This window comes from Neolamprologus multifasciatus, chromosome 4 (assembly GCF_963576455.1).
Source record: "Neolamprologus multifasciatus chromosome 4, fNeoMul1.2, whole genome shotgun sequence".
Classification (NCBI taxonomy): Eukaryota; Metazoa; Chordata; class Actinopteri; order Cichliformes; family Cichlidae; genus Neolamprologus; species Neolamprologus multifasciatus.
This window is the reverse complement of record NC_140442.1, coordinates 22,869,256-22,891,327: the sequence shown is the minus strand read 5'-3', so window position 1 is coordinate 22,891,327 and position 22,072 is coordinate 22,869,256. Positions and strand designations below refer to the sequence as shown.

The 22,072-nt window shown below is 46.0% G+C and overlaps 1 protein-coding gene across 2 annotated transcripts in view; it reads right to left on the bottom strand.

Moving 5' to 3' along the window:
* The window catches only part of tnrc18 (trinucleotide repeat containing 18), a 45,741-nt gene that overhangs the window by 7,990 nt on the left and 15,679 nt on the right, over positions 1 to 22,072 (bottom strand). The window contains exons 3-25 of one of the 2 annotated variants that reach the window (XM_085158351.1): positions 21,887 to 22,027; positions 18,784 to 18,891; positions 16,574 to 18,352; positions 14,393 to 14,480; positions 13,358 to 13,587; positions 12,145 to 12,291; positions 11,352 to 11,536; positions 10,598 to 11,009; positions 9,414 to 10,391; positions 9,184 to 9,329; positions 8,968 to 9,101; positions 8,714 to 8,827; positions 8,426 to 8,606; positions 8,021 to 8,336; positions 7,162 to 7,374; positions 4,371 to 4,541; positions 3,454 to 3,929; positions 2,580 to 2,714; positions 1,829 to 1,970; positions 1,619 to 1,736; positions 883 to 958; positions 609 to 769; positions 271 to 383 (exon numbers count right to left, since the gene is read on the bottom strand). In XM_085158351.1, coding sequence (XP_085014477.1) covers positions 271 to 383; positions 609 to 769; positions 883 to 958; positions 1,619 to 1,736; positions 1,829 to 1,970; positions 2,580 to 2,714; positions 3,454 to 3,929; positions 4,371 to 4,541; positions 7,162 to 7,374; positions 8,021 to 8,336; positions 8,426 to 8,606; positions 8,714 to 8,827; positions 8,968 to 9,101; positions 9,184 to 9,329; positions 9,414 to 10,391; positions 10,598 to 11,009; positions 11,352 to 11,536; positions 12,145 to 12,291; positions 13,358 to 13,587; positions 14,393 to 14,480; positions 16,574 to 18,352; positions 18,784 to 18,891; positions 21,887 to 22,027 — 6,564 coding nt within the window. Of the gene's footprint in view, positions 1 to 270; positions 388 to 608; positions 770 to 882; positions 959 to 1,618; positions 1,737 to 1,828; positions 1,971 to 2,579; positions 2,715 to 3,453; positions 3,930 to 4,370; positions 4,542 to 7,161; positions 7,375 to 8,020; positions 8,337 to 8,425; positions 8,607 to 8,713; positions 8,828 to 8,967; positions 9,102 to 9,183; positions 9,330 to 9,413; positions 10,392 to 10,597; positions 11,010 to 11,351; positions 11,537 to 12,144; positions 12,292 to 13,357; positions 13,588 to 14,392; positions 14,481 to 16,573; positions 18,353 to 18,783; positions 18,892 to 21,886; positions 22,028 to 22,072 lie in introns of both variants that reach the window. The other variant, XM_085158352.1, reaches the window with a different exon arrangement.

Below are 22,072 nucleotides of genomic sequence, written 5' to 3'. Positions count from 1 at the left end.
ATTAAATATGTTCAGTTTTTTAGGGAGCAATGTGCTTCATGGTCCCAGTTTTTCTCACTACTTTTGACGCCTGAATCTGGCTTCACACACGGCAGTTTGAAAAGGCCAGCGTAGCGTATAAGAGCATTTTATGAAAAACAGACAAAATTCAAATGTAAAAGTGCAAAGAGAGCCAGAGAGAGCGTGCAGACTCCCCCTTCTCCAAGACTAATCTGAGTGTCTCTGGTGCTAAACCTTTCACACTGTGTTGTATGCATATTTCGTGCTCACAGTGGATCTTGTAGTCTGGCGGCAGCAGTCTGATGTGTGAGAGAGGGATGCGGCCCGTGTCGCCATCGTCAAACTCCACCGTGATGAGATCGTCATTCTCATCGATGTCTGAACTTCCTGTTTGGAAGAAACGAAAATACGCAGGTCAGCAGGAACGATTGTATCTGGTTAGATTCGATTAAAAGGGCTGATGTAGCATGTTTCGATCTGAAGTCAAGAACTGAATCCAGACCAGTTACGTTTCCTTTACAATCTCCAAGACAGTAACATCCCTACAATGAAAGTGCAGCTCTGCTAAGATTGTTTGCATTTGTTTGTGCTGCTGGCAACAATGTAACTTGCTTATGAATCCTATCATTGAAGTGGTGGCTGTTTGTGCTCTTGTCGCACCGTTGACAACAGTGCCGGGGTAAAGACAGCGGTACTGCTGGCTCCAGTAGGCAGCGATGCGGGTGCCCTCAGGGAGATAACGCACGGATGGAGGCTTCACATCAATGATCTGTACACACAGAAGTAGGAACTCTTATATGGCAAGCTAAAGCATCAAACTATTTCATATATACTTTATTTTTGCTACTCTTTACACCTCACATATTTCACATAGATACTCACAGCCTCCTGGAGTAGTTGTTCCAAGCAGTAGATGTGCGGTCGGTTTCCTCGCTCCCCCTCCACCACCACACTGTATCTGTGGGAAAAGGGGAGTTGGTCAAAAGCTTGGGGTCATCGAGCAAGGGTCATTGCTTTTAACAACACTGTCAGACAGTCTCCTGAGCCACAGCAGCGTTCTTGGAAGTGTGAGTGGTCTCTTTGTCAGAACCAGAGCTTAGGCCATATCTTGATAGAGCTTGAAATGTAGCAGATAGAGGAACCCACTCTCTTTACTATTGTTTTCACTTTGTGTGACTGTCATTGTGGTAAAATGTGGTTTTGGTGGTACTTACTTGTAGCAAGAACAACCACAGGGTCAAAAATATCTGTCTAACATAACCATACGGGATCCAAATTAACACAGATGTGAAATTTCATGTCGACAGTGGGAGTGGGTCAAAAACTCATCAGTGAAATGTCATGTTTAATGTTTTCCTTTTTCCATGTTTGTGTGAATGCATGTGTGTGGTTAAAGCAGGGGCTGTCAAACATAAGGCCCGAGGGCAAAAATTGGCCTGGTAAAGATCCCAATTCGGGCCACTGGACGGCTTTGGTTTATGTGATGGACAGCATGAACTTTTAGGCTTTTCTTGTGTTTACAACTTCTACTGAGAAAGCTCGCTTCAAACTTTTATGCTAAGCTAAGAAGCTGCTCAAACGCCTCACATGTTTTTCAAGTCTGCTAATGTGTACTCACATGTCAGGGGAGTGTACAGTGTTCACATGTCCTGCGTACAGTAGCTGGTCGTCCATCGGGATCAATACTCTGAGTCCGTCCACCAGAGAGTCCTTATCCAGCACACACTGCACTGGAGCTGAACACAACACCACCCCAAACAGTAATAAATATACATGCTATCATTTTAGCATGTGTGACAATCTGAGGTTCGAGTCTGCGGGCACTGACCGGGAGTCGAGGCACTCTCTGACACGCTGCTGCTTCGTGCTGGGACGAGTTCGTCCTCGCTGAAGCTGCTGTCTTGGTTGTGTTCGAAGTCTTCGTCTGCCGCCATGCTCTCCATCAGCCGGCTCACCGCACCCCTGGAAGGCTGCAACACAAACAAGCAGATTTGATTATATTCCCAAAAAACCGTGATGATGTTATTTTCCTTGCAATCAAATTATTCTGGAACAAGAGTGATACCCCCCGCGACACAGTGGCTTTTCTACTTAATGTTGACTTTTGGCACCTTCACCAAATCACCAGGCTGACACTCCACAAATGAACTTTTCACACACAAACAGTAGCATATTACAACGCTTATGCTGTCGAATAAACGATCTCCACCAGCACAAAGAGCCCTGCACACACTTCTGCTTCCTTTTCCAAAACAAACTCAAGTTTTGTCTGGCGGCAGATGGTGAGAAATACAACACTTTGGCAGAAATCACACAATTAGGTTTACTTTTTCCCCTCACTAACAAAACAAAAGTGTTAAATCCAACACAAGCTATTAGTTTGTTTCTGAAGACCTTTTGATACTGTGTACACACACACACACACACACACACGCACGCACGCACGCACACACACACACACACGCCAAGCCTCAAAGTACCTTTTGCACTATTAGGTCCAATAATTTTAAAGATTTGGCTTTGTCCTCGTCAGCATAATTAAGTTTGCATCTTTGCAGCAAATTTATCATCATACTGACCTCTCTGGCTTTGGTCTTGGGTTTTGGTTGACTCTTACGTGCCAGGCTGAGGCTCAGTGGTGCAGGGCTGTCTGTGACTGGACTGCACAGAGTGGACGGGCTCACAGGCAGAGGAGAGTCCTTCAGCTTCTTTTTCTGTTTTTACAACACAGTTAAAAACATGCATATGAATAAATTATGTCACCGAGGCTCTGTTGGGCAGAATCACATTGTGTACACACACACACACACACACACACACACACACACGGGGGGGGTGCATCCAAGCCGCCTGCAGTTGTCCTTTCTTGTCAGCAACACGCCGCAGACAGCAGGGGAGTGCTGCACTGACTGAAGTAAAGGAAACCCTGCTGGCGCTCTGACATACACTCCTAAACACACACACTAGCAAACATTTCAATAGAAAAAAGGATGCGAGGGAGCAGGAGTCGGGAATGTTGGGAATGTTGCATGCAAAAAGATGCTGGGAAAGATACATCATGTGACGGAAGCTGTGCTGGAACAGTGGGACAATTTTTGCACCTACATGTCTACCTGACTTGGACATTTGAGCTTAATATGTTATTAAGCTCAAATATGTTAAAACCTCACTTGTTTTGTTTTGTTGTGGTTTTTTTTTGTTGTTGTTTTTTATTTATTTATTTTGTTTGTTTGCTTCTTGCTTTTGGTTGCTGCATCTTTGTATTTGCTGTTATAAAATTCAAAATCTAATAAATACTTGAATTATAAAAATAAAAAATTTAAAAAAAAGGATGCGAGGGAGCAGGAGTCTGAACGAGAGGGCGAAAAGATGTGGAGTGAGAGGAGAGGGGGAAAAGGTGTGATTTTGTGGTTCAGTCTGAGCCGGTAACAGCTCAGTGACTTCTTGACATACTTTCACCACGTCTTTCCCGTCTCTGCTGGGCTGAGTGGGCTTCGGTCTGGAGACGGCCTTCGGTGTGAGCGGTGGGGCCGAGCTGGTGGAGGAGGACGAGGAGCTCTGACTGGTGGAAGGGGTGGAGGCTGACACAGACATCTGATTTGCTGAAACCGTGGCATCGTGGAGAAAAATCCTCTCGCTGCGTCGGCGGTTCCAGCCCTCATCCTCGCTGAAACCTCCGAACCCAGAGCTGCTGGCGAGGTCGAAACTAAATCTCCGGGGTGAGCGAGGCGTAGGGCGTGATTTGGGCAGAGGTTTGCGTTTGGCTGGCAGGGCCTCGTCTCGCTTGGTGGGGCTACTCTGGTCAACGCGGCGGGTCGCTGGTGGCAAAAGGGGGAGCTCGGGGGCGGAGCGTTTTCCATGCAGCAGAGAAGGGAACTTCCTTAACCGCACGTCCGAGCCTGAGTCTGACCACTCGCACTCTGTTGAACCTGTAGGAGGTGAGGAGAGGGTCATATGTTGGTAAAAACTTTTCCTATGTATCTCTCACACATGCATAAAACTAGACTCCTCCCATAAACATCCAGTCATTAACGAACTGAAGTGGTAGATTGCCTGAAATCAATAACTGTGAATAGGAGTATTGATCAGTTTGAAACTAATACATAATTCAAGGGTGAATCGTTACACACACCCTTATTGTGACAATTACGAAATGAATTAAAATTTAACCTTCAATCAATAAGAAAATCCTGAACGAATGCTCAGGTGGTGAATCTGCTCAACCACAAAAACAACACAATAGAGTTCAAGGCCATCGGGGGAATGTGTGAAATCAGTTTAAGCAGAGTGAACCGGGTCTGTCTGCATTAAAACAAAAGGAGAGAGAAGGCACATCAGTTCACAGCTCATTTGTGTGTAAGATCTTTTACCCAGAGTGCTTTGCCTGCTGCAGTGTTTGCTGTCGTGGTGGAGGCTCAAAGAGGCTGAGCTGACAGGGAGCGCACTCGCCGCAAACCTGGCCAGCAGACCCAGCCCGCTCTCCTCACAACCGGGGTCGTCGTCTGAATCCGACTCTTCCTCCTCCTCATCCTCCGAGGTTTCTGCATCAGAGAAAAGATTTCCAGCTCAGAGACAAATGTGTTCACGGCAGGAGGTCTGGACCAAAGGTCAGATCGCTTCCTACTGTTGCAGAGAGAGTGCACCACAGAGAGGGCTAATTAACAAAAGAAATAACACCGCTATTGCAGCAGCCCGGATCTTTAACTATGTGTCTACACAAGTACACATAAACACACATTAACGTGTAGGCAGGAGAGAAACAACAGTGGAGAGAGGAGATCCACTGTCTGAACCGCCGCAGCCCGCCTTTATGTAAAGCTGCACGAGAAAGCGACAGCAAGAAAAATCAACCATAAACATGCATCTGAGCCACACACACACACCCACCACAGCTGATTTCAGAGGACGTTATCTTGACTTACACTGGAAATTTCATATAACCTTAGCTGTAGCTTGCCTGAACCTAATCCCAACCTAAACCTATCCTGAAAACATCACTTTACCTTCAAATGTATTCATTGCATCATGAGGTCCCATTAAGTAGTTATGTCCCCATAATGTAAGAGGTGAAACAGATTAAGGTCCCCACAAAGTCGGTAAAACCCGCGTGAGCTGACTGGGATATTATTTATTATTGGAAAAATAAAAACACTCAAAAACATCATGGAAATAAAATAAAAGCTGCTCCTCCTCCTCTGACAAGCCAGAAGAGCACACAAAGAGACACACACACTCAGAGTGTAGCATAGTGGCTGTTAGCTGCATGTAGCTGGCAGTTAGCAGTTCATGAACAGAGGGGGTTAGTGTTAACATGGAGGGTGGATACACAGTACATTTAAGAGCTGTAAAATTATTAAAAGGCTATAACTTTGGGATTTAAGTGATACTAAAGCACAGAACTATAAAAAAATGTTAGCGAAAGGAAACTCATCACTAGGCTGAAAATCAAGTGGTTCTGGATTTTTGTGTTCAAAGCCTCAGTTCTAAGAAGAATCAGAGGTGCTGTCAGGTTTCCCTGGAGCATACCTGCTGGTCACTGCAGGGTTTTTAGGCTTTAACCCCAATTAATTGTACAGTTTACTTTCACTGCAGCTCAAGACAAGAACGAAAACATTTAAAGACTTGTTTCGAGGCTCTAACAGTTACTTTTAGGAACCAAATCTGGTGCACATGTTGTACTGTGAATCCACTGTGCGTTAACAGTAGCAGACAGACGTTAGGACAAGCAGGCACTGAGAGGACAGCCCTGTGAGGCCCCTTATGTGGTTTAATTATCCATGGTTACATCCTCTGTTCCCAACCAACACCAAATGTGTCTCTTTAAACTTTTACAAGCTATCAGTAGACATTAACTTGGTAGGTGGGGGTAACCATGGCTACCGCTAGAGCTCCAAATTGTGTGAACAATAAAAAAAATAAATAAATAAAAAATAAAAACCCTCCCCCCCAAAAAAAGTTAATATTCTCTGTAGGCATTTCAATTTCAGCATAGTCCATGTTAGTCAATAATAAAATTGAGGGAGGGGCACAGCCTACTTACAGAGCAGGTGACAGGGGTGTGGCCTCAGACAGGGTGGGGCGGAGCAGCGCAGCGGCGAGAGCCTAGCCGTAACGTAGCCTGGCCTTAGCCCAGTCTAGCTTAAGCAAAGCTTTAGCCACAGCGCAGAATGGCCATGGCGCGGTAGTGTAGGCTCAAGGCTGCGCTAGTCCTCGCCAAGCTTCTGTAATGTCGCAGTAGCAGCAGCACAAGCACATGGAACAGGCTGAGACACTTAAAAGCATCATGAGTAGGGCAGGAAGGGGATGGGGGTGGGGGTCAAAGGTGAGAGGACAGAGCAAGGTGTCGGAGACAGCAACGTAAAGGGAAAAGGGTTATTTGAAGGTTTAGTAGACACACAGGAGGAGCTCTATTGTCCAAATATCCCAAAATCACTCTTGGGTCATTTTTCCCCCAAAAACGTCAAACACCAGGCCACATGCTCAAGAAGCGTTGGTCTAAAAACAAAAGTGAAGCACGACGACTAACACTAGCATTACACATCTATTTTATGACCGTTTAAAAGCGCATCAAGGAAATTATCTGTCCAAACAGACTGGGCTCTGTGTGCTCTGAAATCATCTTCTAGCTTTCCAAGTGTGAACCCTTAAGCAGAACAGCCATTTTCCAGCTATCCACAGGGATATTTGACGAACAGAGCACTTCAAAGGATGTGTGAGGTGCACTTGGGCAGCTGGACGTACTGACAGAGACGGACAGACAGATGAAGCAGACACAAGGACCACGGCGCTTTGCATTCTGTAGCAATCAAATCAACACCTTTAATAAAGCTTATAGATGTCAAACTGCAATACAATTTTATGAGGGGGCGAAAAATTCACAATTCACAAAATGTTCAATGTACAAATGCTACAAAACAGTTTGCAATCCAGGCATTTTAAAAAACACCGTAGAAATAAGTAAACATTTGTTTTAAAAAAATATGGCAACTCTGCAGAGAGGCCAGCAGCGAGAGAGGTAGAGATCGTCAAGCAAAAGCACAGTCTTAAAAAAAACCCAAAAAAGCTGCCTTAGTGAAGACCAAACTAAGACACAAGCTCTAAGACACAGTGATGTCTGACTCGACAGCAAGCGGCAAATAGCTCTAAGATTTGGTCAGTAACCTTGGTCGAAGGAGTCGTCAGAGGAGCTGAGGCCCGCTTCCTCCAGCAGTAGGGATAAGTGCTTGTGTTTCTTCTTCTGAGATTTCTCACTGGATAGCAGGGATGTCGGCGATGAAGTGGACCGCCTCTTCCTGGGCAGGCTGCCGTGGGAGCGCGTCCCTGAGAGAGGGGGCCAGCCCCCTCGAGCAGAAGTGTGCTCCTCTGAATCGGAGTCTGGTGTGGAGAGAGTGCAGTTAATCATTCATGAGGTCATGAGGATGGAAACAAAGACTCAGACACAAAGAGAGTTTCCGCTTGGTTTCAATATCACAGCCTCACAGAGATTAATGTTTTATTTTCTAAACGAATGCAGCAAAGCCCAGCATATCTGGAACTAGTCAGCCGCAGATAATCTAACTTTCCACACCATCTAACCAACGAGCATGTGTCAAGAAAATGGGGAAAAATGCAAGAAAGCAAATCATTGCCAGACAAAAAAAGACAAGATTAGTGAGTGATCAAGCAGGTCACCCAGAAACTGATCCACATGTGCACCTTTAAATTGCTCTCAGTGGTTCTGATGCACTTTATCTGTGGACGTCTTGCACATGCAAATCTAATTCCCACCACTTCAGACCCAACTCCCATCTCTACAGCACTTTTCTGTGTGCTGAAGCCAGTGACTGACAAATGTAAAATGACGTAAGTGGCATAAAACATGAGTATGTGCTGCACTTTTAATTTTCCAAGTCTAACCATGAATTATATAAAAAGTGACACTGTATCAGCATTAGCTAAAAGTAGGTCACTCTAGAACTCGGGCTGTGTTGACAGTTGGGGAAAAGACACATGAAGCTACTTTTTGTCTCCAGGTACTCACTGTTAGAGCAGCTGCTGAGCTCTGATCTCATGGGAGAGAACAAAGCTGTCTTCTTCTGACCTTTCACTTTCCGGGCAGCGTCTGAAGCAGAAGCCTTGGAAGCCATCTTGTGTTTTCCTGCTTTGACCGAGGAGTGGATTCCTCTCTCCTTGAGTCGACTTTCCAAAGACTTGCTCTTCGACTTCTCCGATTTCGTGTTGGAGGTGAATTTGCGTGATGCGCCGAGAGAGCCGAGCTGCGAGAGAGAGAGCGCTCTGTCGAGGTCTGACGCCAGCTGCTCCTGCTCACATAGGAGGCCACGCTTTGCCTTTAGCACCTAAGACCATCACCACAGACTCATCATTAATTATACGAGACCAGTCGCATTACCCTACTGCCAAAAAAATGCACTTCCAGGTAGCCTACCTCCAGCGGATGACTAGTAGATGGCTCCGTGTCATTCCAGCTCTTCTTCTTTTTCTTCTTTTTCACTTTCAAGCCTCCACTTCCTGCCTCTGTCTCCTCTTCTTCTCTGGACACCCGGAACTTCTTCCTTTGTCCTTCCCCTGCTTCAGAATCCTCCGAGTATTGCACCGCCCTACCCACCCTGGGACAGAAATATCCACCTTTGCTGAATATGCATATAGAAAAGCATGCGTAAAGGAGAACAAACGGCAAAAGTCAGCAGCAGATTACATTTGTGGGTTCACTCACTTTCCAGGCCTGCTGTCCAGTTTGGTAGGTGTGGCCAAGTGTTTCCTCTTTCTAGGTCGCCCTCTACCCCGTCTGGTTAGACTGCGCCTCTCATCTTCCTGCAGCTGGCGCTCACTGACACAACAAAACAATTTTAAGCGTGTGTTAGTCCAGGAGCGGAAACATGGGAGCATTTTTCGCACTTTTGTGATTATTTCGCGTTGTAGTGACTCTTACAGCAACTGTGCAAGCAGTGTTAAAAAAAAAAAACTTACCGCTTGTCTCTGCGTCGCTGGAGCTTGCTGAGCTCTCTCTGCTTCTCTTTATACGTCTTCTGCAGCTCAGCCAAGCGGACACGGAGTTCCACTTCCATTGTGTCCAACACATCCAGAGGCAGTTTACTGTACAGCTGCAAAGAGAGGCAACGAGGTGAGAAACATTTCCTAAACCGGCTCATTTTCAATTGTGGGCCACACGTTTCTTGATCTTACCGGCTCCTCTTTCCTCTGCCGCCAGCTGTACTTCTTGTTGGGGTCCAGCGTTCTGGGCAGATCAATGTGGGATTGTTTCTCTATGGCCTCCAGAAGGATTTGTTTGCTTGCTTCAAGAAGACAGTCTAGACCCTCTAATGTCACATCTGGATGGGATGCAGAAAAAACTAAAATTAGAGGAGTTCATAAATATAAATAGCTGTTTATTACATCTGTTAGAAACTGCTTACCTTGCTCCTTATGGCTGTTTTCTAACTCTTGCTGAGCCATTTGGCTAAGGAGGGCCATCCCCTCCAGCGCCACCATCTCCATAGGTCCTGCAGTGCTGCAGCTTTCAATCTGTGGTATGAGTGTTGGGGCAGGTGGGGTGATGGATAGAGGATGAACCATCTCACTAGCTGTCAGCAAGGCGAGCATCCCTGCCATGGGATCTTCTGAAGTGATGACAAGTGGAAGTGGAGCGGTAGGGGCAGGAAGTGGATAGAGAGGAGGATCAACAAGACTTTCTTTTGGACTCGGAGCATCCAAGATGACTGGACTGTCTGGCTGTTCCTGTTCACATGAAGCGCTGGTGGTTTGATCTAGTGATGCACATGTCTGAGACAGTTCCTGTCTGTCTGAATCTGTGCTGATGCACTCTGCATAATGCGTTTGGTCTGGATCCTTTATGACCTTGGATTTAGGTTCAGCTTCTGTGAGTGTAGGAGGCTCAGAATATGCTGTCAGACATGAGTAAGCTGAAACTTCTATTTTGATTTGACCTTCTTCCTTCTCTTCCTCCCTGACTTCCAGCCCTCTGGCCTGTTGTGGTGGAGGACTAGGGACATGCAGAGGTAACGGTTGAGGCTGTGGCTTTGGGGGTTCCCTGTCTTCTTCATTGTCCTGGGTGACTTGGGCAGGACTACAGCTTTGCCGAAGAGGTCCGAGTGGCTCTGGTGTTATGTCAAGCTTTCCCTGCTCCACATCAGGTTCCTGTTTGAGGAAAGATCCCGACTTTGACTGCTCTAGCTTTTGAGGCATGATATCTGTGTCCAAAAGCCTTGAATGGAGATGGGCTGAGGGCAAAGGGGCAGCTAAAGCAGGAGAGCAGACACGACGGGGTGGGACAGCTTCTGCATTTTCCCCTGTGGGTGTTGGGATGTGATAAGGAGGAAAAGGTGAGCCAAATGGGGCCGTGATGGACTGGTAAGGATAACCTGGAGGGAGATCTGTCACAAAGGCAAACAAAAATATAAGTTAGAACAGCAAATTTGTCTGATATCAGGAGGTAGGCCTGATTAATTCATTGCTTAAGACACTTTATGTTTGGACTACCGTGAAAACCGTGAAAAGTCTTATGTATCCACTCTAGTTGACATGATGATGAAAAGCGAAGATGGCTGCATTTTCACTTGTTAGGTTGCTCCAGACTCACCGGAGTAGATGCTTTGAAAGGGTGCAGAGGTCGGCTTCTGCCCCTCTCTCTGTTCCCTCTGTCCCACCTCCCCCTCTTCAGACATCTCTTGTTTAGGCCGCCGTGGCGAGGAAGGGGGGGGAGACGCTGAACGGGGTGAAGGCGGGTGAGGTAGGGGCTTCGGCGGAGACAGTACTCTCTGCCCACCTTCCTCTGACTTCAGTGTGGTCACTGGAGAGGGGAGCCGAGGCAGCGGGGTTAGGGACGATGTCGACGGGGTTGGAGATCGAGAGGAAGGAGGAGGTTTGCGGGGATGCAGCACCGGTGAGGGAGACGGGGATGAAATTGAGGAGGGTCTGGGCTTTGAGTCAGTGTTACGCTTGTCTGCTTTGTCTTCAATCTCTGGCCGGTGCTCACTGGCCTTTAGGCGCTCCTACAACACAGGAGAGGAGATATTTCTGACAGACGCACGCACCGTGTGTGTATGATGTGACAGACTCAGGATATGAATTGTGGGATGTGCTTTGTTTAGACTTCCCTGGCTGTATTCTTTTGCAGCTGCAGGATATGGCTGTTTACTGATCTTTACTTTTTGGAAGCGCAATGAAAGCAGGGAACTAAAATCCTACTGCAAGCCAATCTAACATTGTCTTGCTGTGTTTATGCCTTTATGTCTACATACAGCTGGATTATACAATGTGTAATATTCATGGAAATGTCTTTAAATATGTTGTTTGTTGACATGAAGGTGCTTAACAGCACAAAGTCCACTCACAGCTATCTGTGCATTCCTCTGTAGCTCCAGGACCTGCGCCGTGTGCTGCTGAATCATGAGTAGCTCGTGTTGTCGGAGGATTTGCTGCTGAGAGAGGAGCTGCAGCTGGGCCGCATGCTGCAAAGTGCTGGTTGTACCGTACACACCCGACCACACTGGGGCTCCACGCTCCAGTACATCACCACCTGCAGAACAGCAGCCAGAGCCATGAGAAGAAAGTAGAATTAAATGTCCATTCAAAGTTTCTGCTTTTTACAAAGCAGTTTTTTTCCCCACTTACAAAAAGATTTTTTTGGATATTCTGAATTTGATAGAGAATTATTGGAACTTGGGCATGTTTACTACTGTGATACTCCACATCCTTTTTGTAGCTTTTGGGCACTGAGGAAACCAGCTGATGCAGTTTTAATATAAAAACTGTTGCCTTGCCACAGTTGCCTTGCCACACTGTTGCATTGCTATAACTACCCCATGCACATTAGGTGTTACTCAACTGTAAAGGAAAACGACTGAAACTGAGTTGAGTATGTACAAGGGGAAAAGAAGTACAATGCACTGCTACAGGATCACAGATACAGGGTTTAGGGTGGCTTATGGTCACAGAATAGCCTCAGCTGATGGCAAATTACAAAATGAAGCCAGAGAAACATGAGTGGTTTTCCATTTTCATTTGTTTACAGAAAGTACAAACAGTAACATCTGTCTGTATAAAAGTGGTACTCCTTTGTTTTTGCTCGAGCAAAACGGAAGCCAACTTGCACTGATACTTTTACAAAGACAACAGCTTTCCTACCATAGTGTGGCAGGTGTTCGGATGGGATGACGATTAGCTGTCCAGACTGCGGATCTCTGGCAAACTGGTAGGGAGGGGGCATCGAGCCTGGCAGAGAGGGTGGGTAGCCTGGGGGGAGGGTCTGGTGGAGTGAAGAGGGACCCAGGCCTGAATAGGAGGGGGGGAGAATAAAAGGGTGAAAAAATGGAGGCAGAAGTGTGAAAAACGTCAGATGAAAAGAAGAGAAAGTCAACAGAAGCCAAACTGAATCCAACATTTACCCAGTGCTATTCTTCATTCAGTATTTATACTTGCAGTGAAAGCATAATGGAATCACATGTGGGAGCGTGCACTGAATTTAGCTGCTTGAGAGAGTATTTTGTTTTTGGGGTTTTTTGTCCTCCGTGTCTAGACAGAGAAGGCCCTTGGGGAGCTTTGCATGACCATGTGTCTCAGAGTTGCATGTTTTCAAACGTTACGTGTACGCTTGCATAAGCATGTGAGTGAGTTTGCATCTCTGTGCTGTTATTTCTGGATAGTGTGCGTTGGAAGAAGGAGGTCTGGAATGTCCTGCAGAGACCAGGAATGTCTGCGGCACTTGACTCAACGGGGCTGCTGCTGATTGAACCGCTCGACGGACAGACAACACCAATCAGAAAAGGCCACGTGTGAGAAGCTAGAAAAAGCATGTGTGTTGCTCTGTGTTTAGCACCAGGTGTTATAACGCTGACAGAAGATAGAAATGATTCTGAAAGTGCAAAAGTTAAAACCGCTAATTCCTTTAGCGGCGTGCTGTGCTATCTTTCCCACATCTGGGTGTCTCCTTCAGTGCTCAAGGAGCTTATTTAAACTCCATCATGTAAGGTTTCCATCAAACAAAGCGACTGTAACACACGTAACATGTGTTTACCACTTTGTTTTAATGCAAACAATAAGTAAACTAGGGCTTTCTGTATGATTACTTCCAAATAATCTGTTAAATAATTGTTTAATCTAAAAAAATAAGTAAATGTTGAAACAACAGTCTAAATAAAAGCAGCACAATCGACAATGTGGCTTTATTAATTTTCTGCAGCTTGAATAAAAGATTCATTATTTCAGCTTCTGTTGACTTTTCTCTTGACATAAAGCACAAAATTATTAAAATTGCCAGTTACACAACCGAGTTCCTCAACGATGTTACGAGGGGTTTGAGGAAAAATCTAAAGTGTGAGACAAAAGCACATCTACATACTGTATGGAGAGCCAGAGAGCCAGACTGGGGGAGCTCCAGACCGGGGTATCCATGGGTGAGAGGTCAAAGTTGAGGGGTCGGGAGGCCATCGTCCTGCCCCTGCCAGAGCGGCCCCTCCTGTGACCACAAGGTTTGGGGTCATGAGGCTGGACGTCATCATACCGGGTGTCAAGCCGCTAGATAGTGGGGCAGGGTGCATCTGAGTAAACTCTGCCAGTTCCTTGGACTCTCTAAAAGGAAACAAGACCCGTTTAATAAAGGGACAACCCCTGGGGCTGAGAAATGAAGGCAGAGTGGAAGTGCCAAAAACTGCAGTTTCAAGGACAGGTCCAAAAGCGAGTCAATCCCAGTGGACTCCCATAATGCATTCGACTTTACAGCAGAAATAAACCAGTTTACAGTGTGCTACATAAACATTTTTAACCACATTCATAACAACTGTACACAGGATGTTTTGTAAGATTTAGATTTTGTTCAGGCTTAAAATTTTGCATTAACAGGAACATGACTGCTTTGACAGACAGGTGGATGCAAACTAGCTACCTGCTCTGTGCTGTATCAGCGAATCTGAGTGGCTGAACTGGACCACTTCACTAGCATTTTTACTGGAATTAAATCTGTGCTCCAGTTTTGGTGAGTATAAATTCTAGTCCCTTATTTGTTCCTTCACAGGAATTAGCAGGAGTCTGTGTCGACTGCACCCGCACAGTTTCGGGATATAGCTCGTTAGCTGAGCTTGCTCATAAGTTTGAAATCTGCACTGCAAATATGGTCACATGTAGCACCAAACTCACAAAGTGGTGAAAACCACAGAGTTTAAGTCACAAAGCAACAGGTGACACAGTTGATTCTTCCATCCTTTATATACAGGCTACGATTTTAATTTAATATTGTTTAAAGAAAAGGTGATGAAGGAGACCTGCAGGTGGCCCAATAGACTTGTTTAACCATGATTCATGACTAATGAGTAACTGAGTTACTAACAATAAAAAAAATAATAAAATAAAAAAATCAATAGCTGAATTACTTCCCCACCTGAGCACTTTCTCCTGCTCACGTTCGAGCCGGCCAGCCAGCAGTCTGTCATTGTGGTGGCGAGCACGGTCCTCTCCACGTTCTTCATCTACACATTCAGGAAGATGGGAAGAGAGAAAAAGATTCATCATCACATTTTCTTCGATACTACACCATAGAAGAAAATATGATGGGCTATAACAGCCATATTATGCTACCTGCTACAGTGCACTCTACTATTGGACATCTCTCTGGTCTATAGTAGGGATGAAAAAAGGAAACTTTGGCAGAAGGTTATAAAGTCGAGCATGATGGGTGACAACAGAGAACAGAAGGGGAAAAATACAAGATGACAGCGACTAAAGGTGGCACAGCATGTCATAATGAGCGGAGAGGCTACAAAAAAAAAACATTATGTTAAGCTTCATTCTCCAAACAGAGTGTGTGTGCACACAAACTGTACAAACACACACAGAAATGGAGCGACGGCTCTCACTCCAGCTGCCAGCTCGCATCAATTATTAGTCTAGTGCCGCAGGAGACACGTGAACCTGCCATCGCTGCCTTACTACTGCATACACAGGGCCTTAAACCTATCCTGCTTACTATGAGAGCCAACGGCAAAAGACTGAGGAGGAAGAAAAGAGGAGGAAGGGGAGCAGCACTCAAGCGGGCAACCCAGAATAAACATGAGGGTCTCCTCCTCTCTCCCATTAACCCTTTTCCATCTCATCAACGCTGACTGAGGGTCCCCGAGCAGCAGAAGGTTTTATACATGTGTGCCAAACCCTTCAGTCGTGTGTGTGTGTGTGTGTGTAGCCTATAAAAGGACAAGAGATTTTAACAATCCCTGACATGCTCCACAGGAAAGGGTTCTACACTGTTACCAAGGTTACAAGGAGCCGGCCCCACATGCTATCCTTTCTGTATCATGGATAAACACTGCGTGCCCCCTCTTCTTCCCCCACATTCCTCATCGCTGTGCTTCCATCTGTCTCATACTCTTCTTACTTTCCTGACACACTTTTCTCCTCCGGTCCATCAACCTATTGATAGATGGTCTCTCCTATCATTAGACCACTTCGTGCTTCCTTCCATTTACACATCCATCTATTTCCAGTGTAATTCTTCTGCTGTTTATTTAGAGCTCCTCCTAGCATGAGGGACTGAGGCTATTAGCAAATCAATCTGCTCAAGGAAGGAAATGACTAACCCCCCCCCCCCAATCGCAAACAGGCATGCACTGCATGTGCATCTACAGTAGCTCATAAATACACACAATTCCTAATATACACACAGTCACTCAAGACTGATCCATTGCTTAGCAACGCAGCCATGGTCTTATTGTAATTCAAGGCTTGTTTGTAGCTTTTAGCTGCACTCTGTAATGACATGTTTAATGCAGAGAGGGGGGGGAAGGAGTGGAGAAAGAGTAGAGGGCCCAGAGGTGGGACAAGGGGGGAGTACCTCTACAAAACCCTTTTCTGAAAGGAAAGAAGGGTGGGGAGGCAGAGAGATATTCAACTCAATGAAAAGAGCAAGAGAGAGAGTGAGGCCGAGCTGTGGGAAGACAGAAAGAGCTCAATGACACACGGTGCTGAGAAAGAAACAGAAACAAGGAGATGGAGCGGGAGCACTGGAGCTGAATGACCTTGACGTCCAAGAATGGAGTGTAGTATGGCAGGAATTGCTATGCAGCCAGCAGAGAGCCATTCAACAAAATACACCCTATGACATAATTAGTCAAATTGTGGGGAAAAAAAGTTGTTTTTAACCATTCAAATCACGTTACACGCATGAACACCTCAGTGTCAAACAGGAGGCTGAGGAAATATGACTTTGAGGCGGGAGAAAATGAATCGTCTATTATTCATAGAAACCAAAATGAGGAATCATTTGCTCTTGGTTCATTTAACTGAAGGGATGTTCCCTGCAGAACAATTCAGAGAGAAGCCACAGTGGAGGGTTGAAAGCAGAAGCAAGAGCAAATACATTTGAACAATGTTCTAAGTACACTTGATTTACCTTGCCAGTAACTTTAAAATATTGTGTAATCAGTTCAGTGAATGTGACTCCTGGAAGTATTTTAAAACCCACACTGAGTGCAATTTGCACTCAGATTTGTACGTCTACCAGTCACCAGGAAAAGAAAAGAAAAAAAAAAAGGAGTTTTCAGCTGAAGAAGACCAAAGGAGTACTGACCTTTAATAGCGGTTTGCAGCAGGGGTCTCTGTGTGTCTGAGCTTCCACTCGTCTGTTTACTGGTGGCCCCGCTGTCTCTCTGCCGAGCCACAGCAACAGCGATCCCAACCGGAGGGTGGCGCACCTCGCCCTCACCTTCCCGGCCAAAGGAGCGGGCACTGTCGGGTCGCTCCTGTTCTCTCTTCAGCTGAGGCATCCTTAATGTTCCTGAACCACCGGAGCCAACTGCTATCCTATCCCTCTCCCTTTCTCGCTCTCTCTCTTTCTCCCTCTCCTTTTCCCTCTCCACTTCCATCCCAATGTTCCCCAATCCACCAAAGGGCCCTCTGCCGTCCGTGATGTTCCTGGAGGAACCAGGGCCTTCAGCAGCAAAGTTTCCACTGTATTTGATCAGGCTCTGCATGGCCGAAACCTCTTTAGAATCCGAACCCAATCCCCCACCACGCTCTCCACCGCTGGAACCCCCTGGTCGGTAGAGCGCCGATGGGTCCAGGTAGCGTCTCTGACTACCCTCTTCGCTTGCACGCCCGTGTCCGTGCTGGGAGGAGTGCGTTTGGGGGGAATGGCTGTGGGTCGATTGTGTGTTGCTGTTGTGTCGATGGGATGTGTGAGGGGACTGTGACATTCGCGTGTGTGTCTGCTGGCTGTGGGGAGAAGAAAGCGTGTGTTGGGCTGCCAGAGCAGCCATGTGACTTGTAGCGTATTTGGTCACCGGACTGATAGGATTCCACTTGGGCTCTGCCGCAGATCGCTCTATGCCTAATCTGTTTGAGTGTTTAGAGATGTCCCTGGTTTCTGGGCTGAACCTTGATTGAATGGAGAGGGATGCGTCCTGGCTTCGTTTACCAACGGAACCATTGGAACAAATCACAGAACCTTCCTCTCTTTGATTGCTTAAATCGCCTGAGTGGGAGAGCCGAGGATGCTCCATGAGGATCTTCTCATGAAACCTGTAGCTCTCCCTCTCTCTGTCCCGTTCATGCTCCACGTCTCTGTCACGCTCCCGTTCTCTGTCTCTGTGTTTGTTGTCGCGCGCTTGTGATGCTATCTGGATCGGCCCCGTCTGCTCATCATAAACCTCCACAGAAGGCACATACGTAGGTGCGCTTATTCGTTGCTCCCTGACAGACTCTCTGGCTGTGGAAAGGTGGGGCGCACCAGCTGCTGAAGACTGGAGAGCAGGAGGGAGGACATAGGATATGTGGAGGGTTCCAGCTGATGTGGCTACAGAGTCATTCCTCCTATGTCTCTCTGAATGAGGGTTTGAGTTATTCGCATTAGCATTAGAGTTATGGTGGAGTCGAGAGCTGCTATCCTCGTCCCGACTCCCTCTGTCCGGTTCTGGTCCATGAAACCTGCCTGTTCCTCCACCCCCACCAGGAGGGAAGGAGGTCTGTGGAGATGACAGCCTGGATCTGGGCTCCACTGTGGAAGGCTGGGAGTGTGACTTTTGCTGGTGTAGATGGAAGGACCAACCATCTCTGTCTCTTTCTGCGTCCCGGTCCTTTTCCTTCTCTCGTTCCCGTTCCCTGCCCACCCTGCGGTCCTCCTCACCTCTCCCGTCCTGTGTCAGGTCCACCACGCTCTGCGGCCGCTGCTCCTCTCTTGAACGTTCCCGCTCCCTTTCCCTGTCTCTATCCCTCTCTCCCCGATAAGACCTTTCCCTCACCCCTTCCCGGGATGTCCTCTGTGGGGGTGTGGAGCTGGACGGGGTATTGGAGGCAGCAGACGGGGGGTGGAGAGGTGACTGCCTCAGGGAGGATGGCAGGTAATATCCCTCTAGAAACACAACATAACACACAAGTCAGACAACACAAACAACCACACTGCATGCTGACAGATGATGAAACAGATGATGAAGGCAGAGTACAGCAGCATCCTGCAGCACTCAAGCAGAGGTGAAAAATAATAATAAATATTTATGTGTCAACTTGCCAAGAAAACGTAACAATGCAAAAGACTTGTAGTAGATCGGCAACAGCCGAATGACAGAAGAGACATACATTATAGTGTGAAAATGACAAAGGAATCAGGGCTAAATCTGGTGTTGTATTTCTGGCCAGGGCCCACAACTAAATAGGCTTTCACACTATAATAAAAAGGTTTAGCACAAAACCTACTGCTGCTGATGTATCACAGGATAAGGCAGAATATGTACAATAAATTCAGGCAACTGATCTTTGTGAATGTTGTCGGCGACAGATACTGACCTTTATGAGAATCATAGAGAGGGTGCTGGGAGAGCGAGGGAGGCTCAAGGTGCCCCAGGTGCCCCAGGTAAGGGCTGGAGTACAGGCTGCTTGGAAGAGGGGGGTAGCCTGAAGACACAGAATGCAGGTTATAGAAATGACACTGAAAACACCAGAAAAGTTCAGTAAATTAGTGTATAACTATAAAAGGTAATTTTGTTAGCTTATCCTCTGAACGTCAGTCTTGTTGACTCATGGCAGAGGCTGATATTTATCTGTTGTGTCACTTCCACTTTGCACCGGCTAAATGTTCAGTAATGGCATTTATCTTCTTTACAATGACGATTTTTAGGGTCAATGATTGGCCAAATTCTCATTCTAACCCATCAGGTAGAAATTTCTCAACACTTGCATGCTGACTGCTCTGATTAGTCAACTTTGAATCTATTAGTTGACCTGCAGATAATCAGTCTTTGACTGTTTGATAATTCGTTAACAGTTACAGTCATTTTATTGTAAAATCTGAGACCTTTGGGTTTTGGACTGTCACCCTGGACTCTGAGACGTTACAGTCAGCTGGTCTGAAGCAATACCATGTATGAGGAAATCACAAGGAGGCATTTCAGATCATTACATCATTCTTTCTTCCTCTTAGTCATGCATTCAATGACTCTTGCTTTGATGTTTAAACATTTCAAACTGTTTAAACTGGTGTTTGTTTAACTTGTAATGATTGAGTTACTGTGTAATGAGAGCAGTTTCTACAATTTTATCCACTTAACTTATAATCAGTAATCAGCTGACATAAGGACTGGAGCTACCTTCGTTTTCTAATGCTCCAACTTTTCAAAGTGATTCCTTTAGTATCTGCTGACTTTTAGAGAAAATGAAATCAGAACGTACACATGAGAGGGTGAAATTAAACTACACGTGCGTGTATTTATTTGGACACTCAGTTAAGTGGCTGATCCGTTTTCTTTTTGTCCACTGAATTAAATAATCAACTTCAGCTCCAAGAGATTTAACCACACTATCAATTGTGACTCAGTTTCTTTTTTTCTTTATAAAACATTTACAGCTGAGCTCATGTCATAAATCACTCTGTCTGTGGGTCAGCCTGGGTTGCTGGGCAAGAGTCTCCCGACAGCCAACTGCTGCTCTCAGAGACCAGATCTTAATATAGACAAAGGTTTGTGTTTGGATTTCTGTGTTAGGACTGAGCTGGCTGGTGTCACCACGTTAGGCCATAAGCAGAGAAAGAAGAAGAAAAAAAAGGAGGGTGAGGCATTCCTTGTTCCCACACTCCAGCCATTCCAATAAGTATTAAAGACGCAGTTGCCATTCCAGCACAAAAGCAACGGCAGCAGCGCAGAGGTATAAATGGGTCTCCCCTCGTTCTGAGATGCAGAAACGGAGAAGCCGAGGAGGTGGGTGTTAAGGGGTGTCAGCATTAGAAGAAGGCACTGGGAGACAGAAATATAAGAGGCATGATGGAATGAGGGTAACAGCATGCAGGATGGGTTTCTTGCAAAGCTCCCTTTAACCACAGTTAACAGCTAGCCTTGATCTTTAACAGCTTTGATTTGTGGTTCAGCTGTAGCAGTACAGTGCATCCCAGGCATATCCAAAGTCTGCCTCTTAGCTGCTGCCCAGAATCGTCTCCAGCTTAGAGTAACTTTAGCTGCTATCAAAGCCAGCCACCAGGTATTAGGAATCTCTCTTAGCCCGTGAAGGATTCTGTTCAGGAGTCTTCTTCACCAAGCAGGGGGTTTAGCTTTTTTAGCTTTAGAGACTTCAACCTTAAATCCAGTCAAACCTAAGTCAAATGTCAAAGTTTATCCACCCTTTATATTTCCTTCTCTGGCTGAATATAAAGTGAAACAGGTTACATCTTTTAAATTTAGATTTATAATTAGACATTTACAATGAGCAATTAGTAGCACTATTCCCACACAGGAGATCTAATCACAACCCTGAAGGAACAGTTTCACATACAGCCAGCAAGCTCCATTTTACCTCACATTTCCACACTGGGCACCTCTAAGACTACCCATATTAGTGCTCTCATATCCACTCTCACTGACATCATACAGTGTTTAGTCTAAAGCCTGAGCTTTTGACCCACAAGGATTACTTGCACATACACTAACCTCATTATTTTAAACTGTGGCCATGTTTAATGTGAGCATCCACCACTGTAATAGCATATGGAAAAAGGAAAAGCACAAGAGGTCTACTGTAAAAACAGCTTTTTTTCCCCATTTGTTTTTGATAGGAAATGACACTTGGCCATTAGAAGGAAACAAGCAGAGTCTCCAAAAAGCTAAGGTCAGATTATGAGCTATAATCATGTCAGTGCCTGAACAACAGTCCCTGAACTGAGAAACAAAGACAAAATCTTAAAATAAATAAACTAACCACATAATTTGATTTACAATGTTTGAAAAGCACTGAGCAAGCCGTGCGTCACACAGGCAACGCAATCACTTTTAAAAGGCATCTTAAATGAAATCCATTTGTCCTTCTCTCTTACCTTGCTGAAATGCACTGTGGCGTTTGTTTTCTACCCTATCTGACCTACTCCAGTGAGATTTGATAAGGAGTTGCAAAAGGACACAAGGGAATGAGGAGGGGACCGAGATTCAATCACTTAATGAACAAGCCTTGAGGAAAGGCACAGGCAAGTTAAGGAAACGAGGAGTCCAAGGAGACAACCCTCCGTGTGTCTAAAAGTGTGTTCGAGCGGGATGGTGTATGAAAAGTAGGGCAGGAGAACTAGAGAGACGCCGACAGAGACAAAGTGCGTACTGGACAGAAGGCTCAAAAAAGAACAAGAGAGAGGAAGACAGATTACAGAAACAGATGACAGGCGAAAGTAAAGGACTGGTCGAGGACAGAGGAACCAAGGCACATTCAGGACAGAGCCAGCAGCAGAGCTACCAGCCGTGAGACAGAAATGGAACAGGATCCCAGTGGAGTAAGCAATGAGGAACAGGCCTCCTGGGCATTGGTCAGGACAGGATTGTGAAAAATGCCATGAAAATATGATGCCACTCTGCCTTTGAATTATGTACTGGGACAGAAAAGGAGGATAGAAACAGAAATGCAAATGTAGGTGATTTACCATCATGAGCATGCGATGCCCACAGCTGAGCCATCTGCAGACTGCTGGGATTTGCGGATCTGTATGCAGGGTCAGAGGTCAGAGAGGAGGGGCCTGGATAGCCTGACAGGAAGGGGCTGGAGCCTGCCGTGAAGGCATCGCCTATAGGAAAAAGAATGAAGACTGTCAGTCACCCTTGTAACCGCG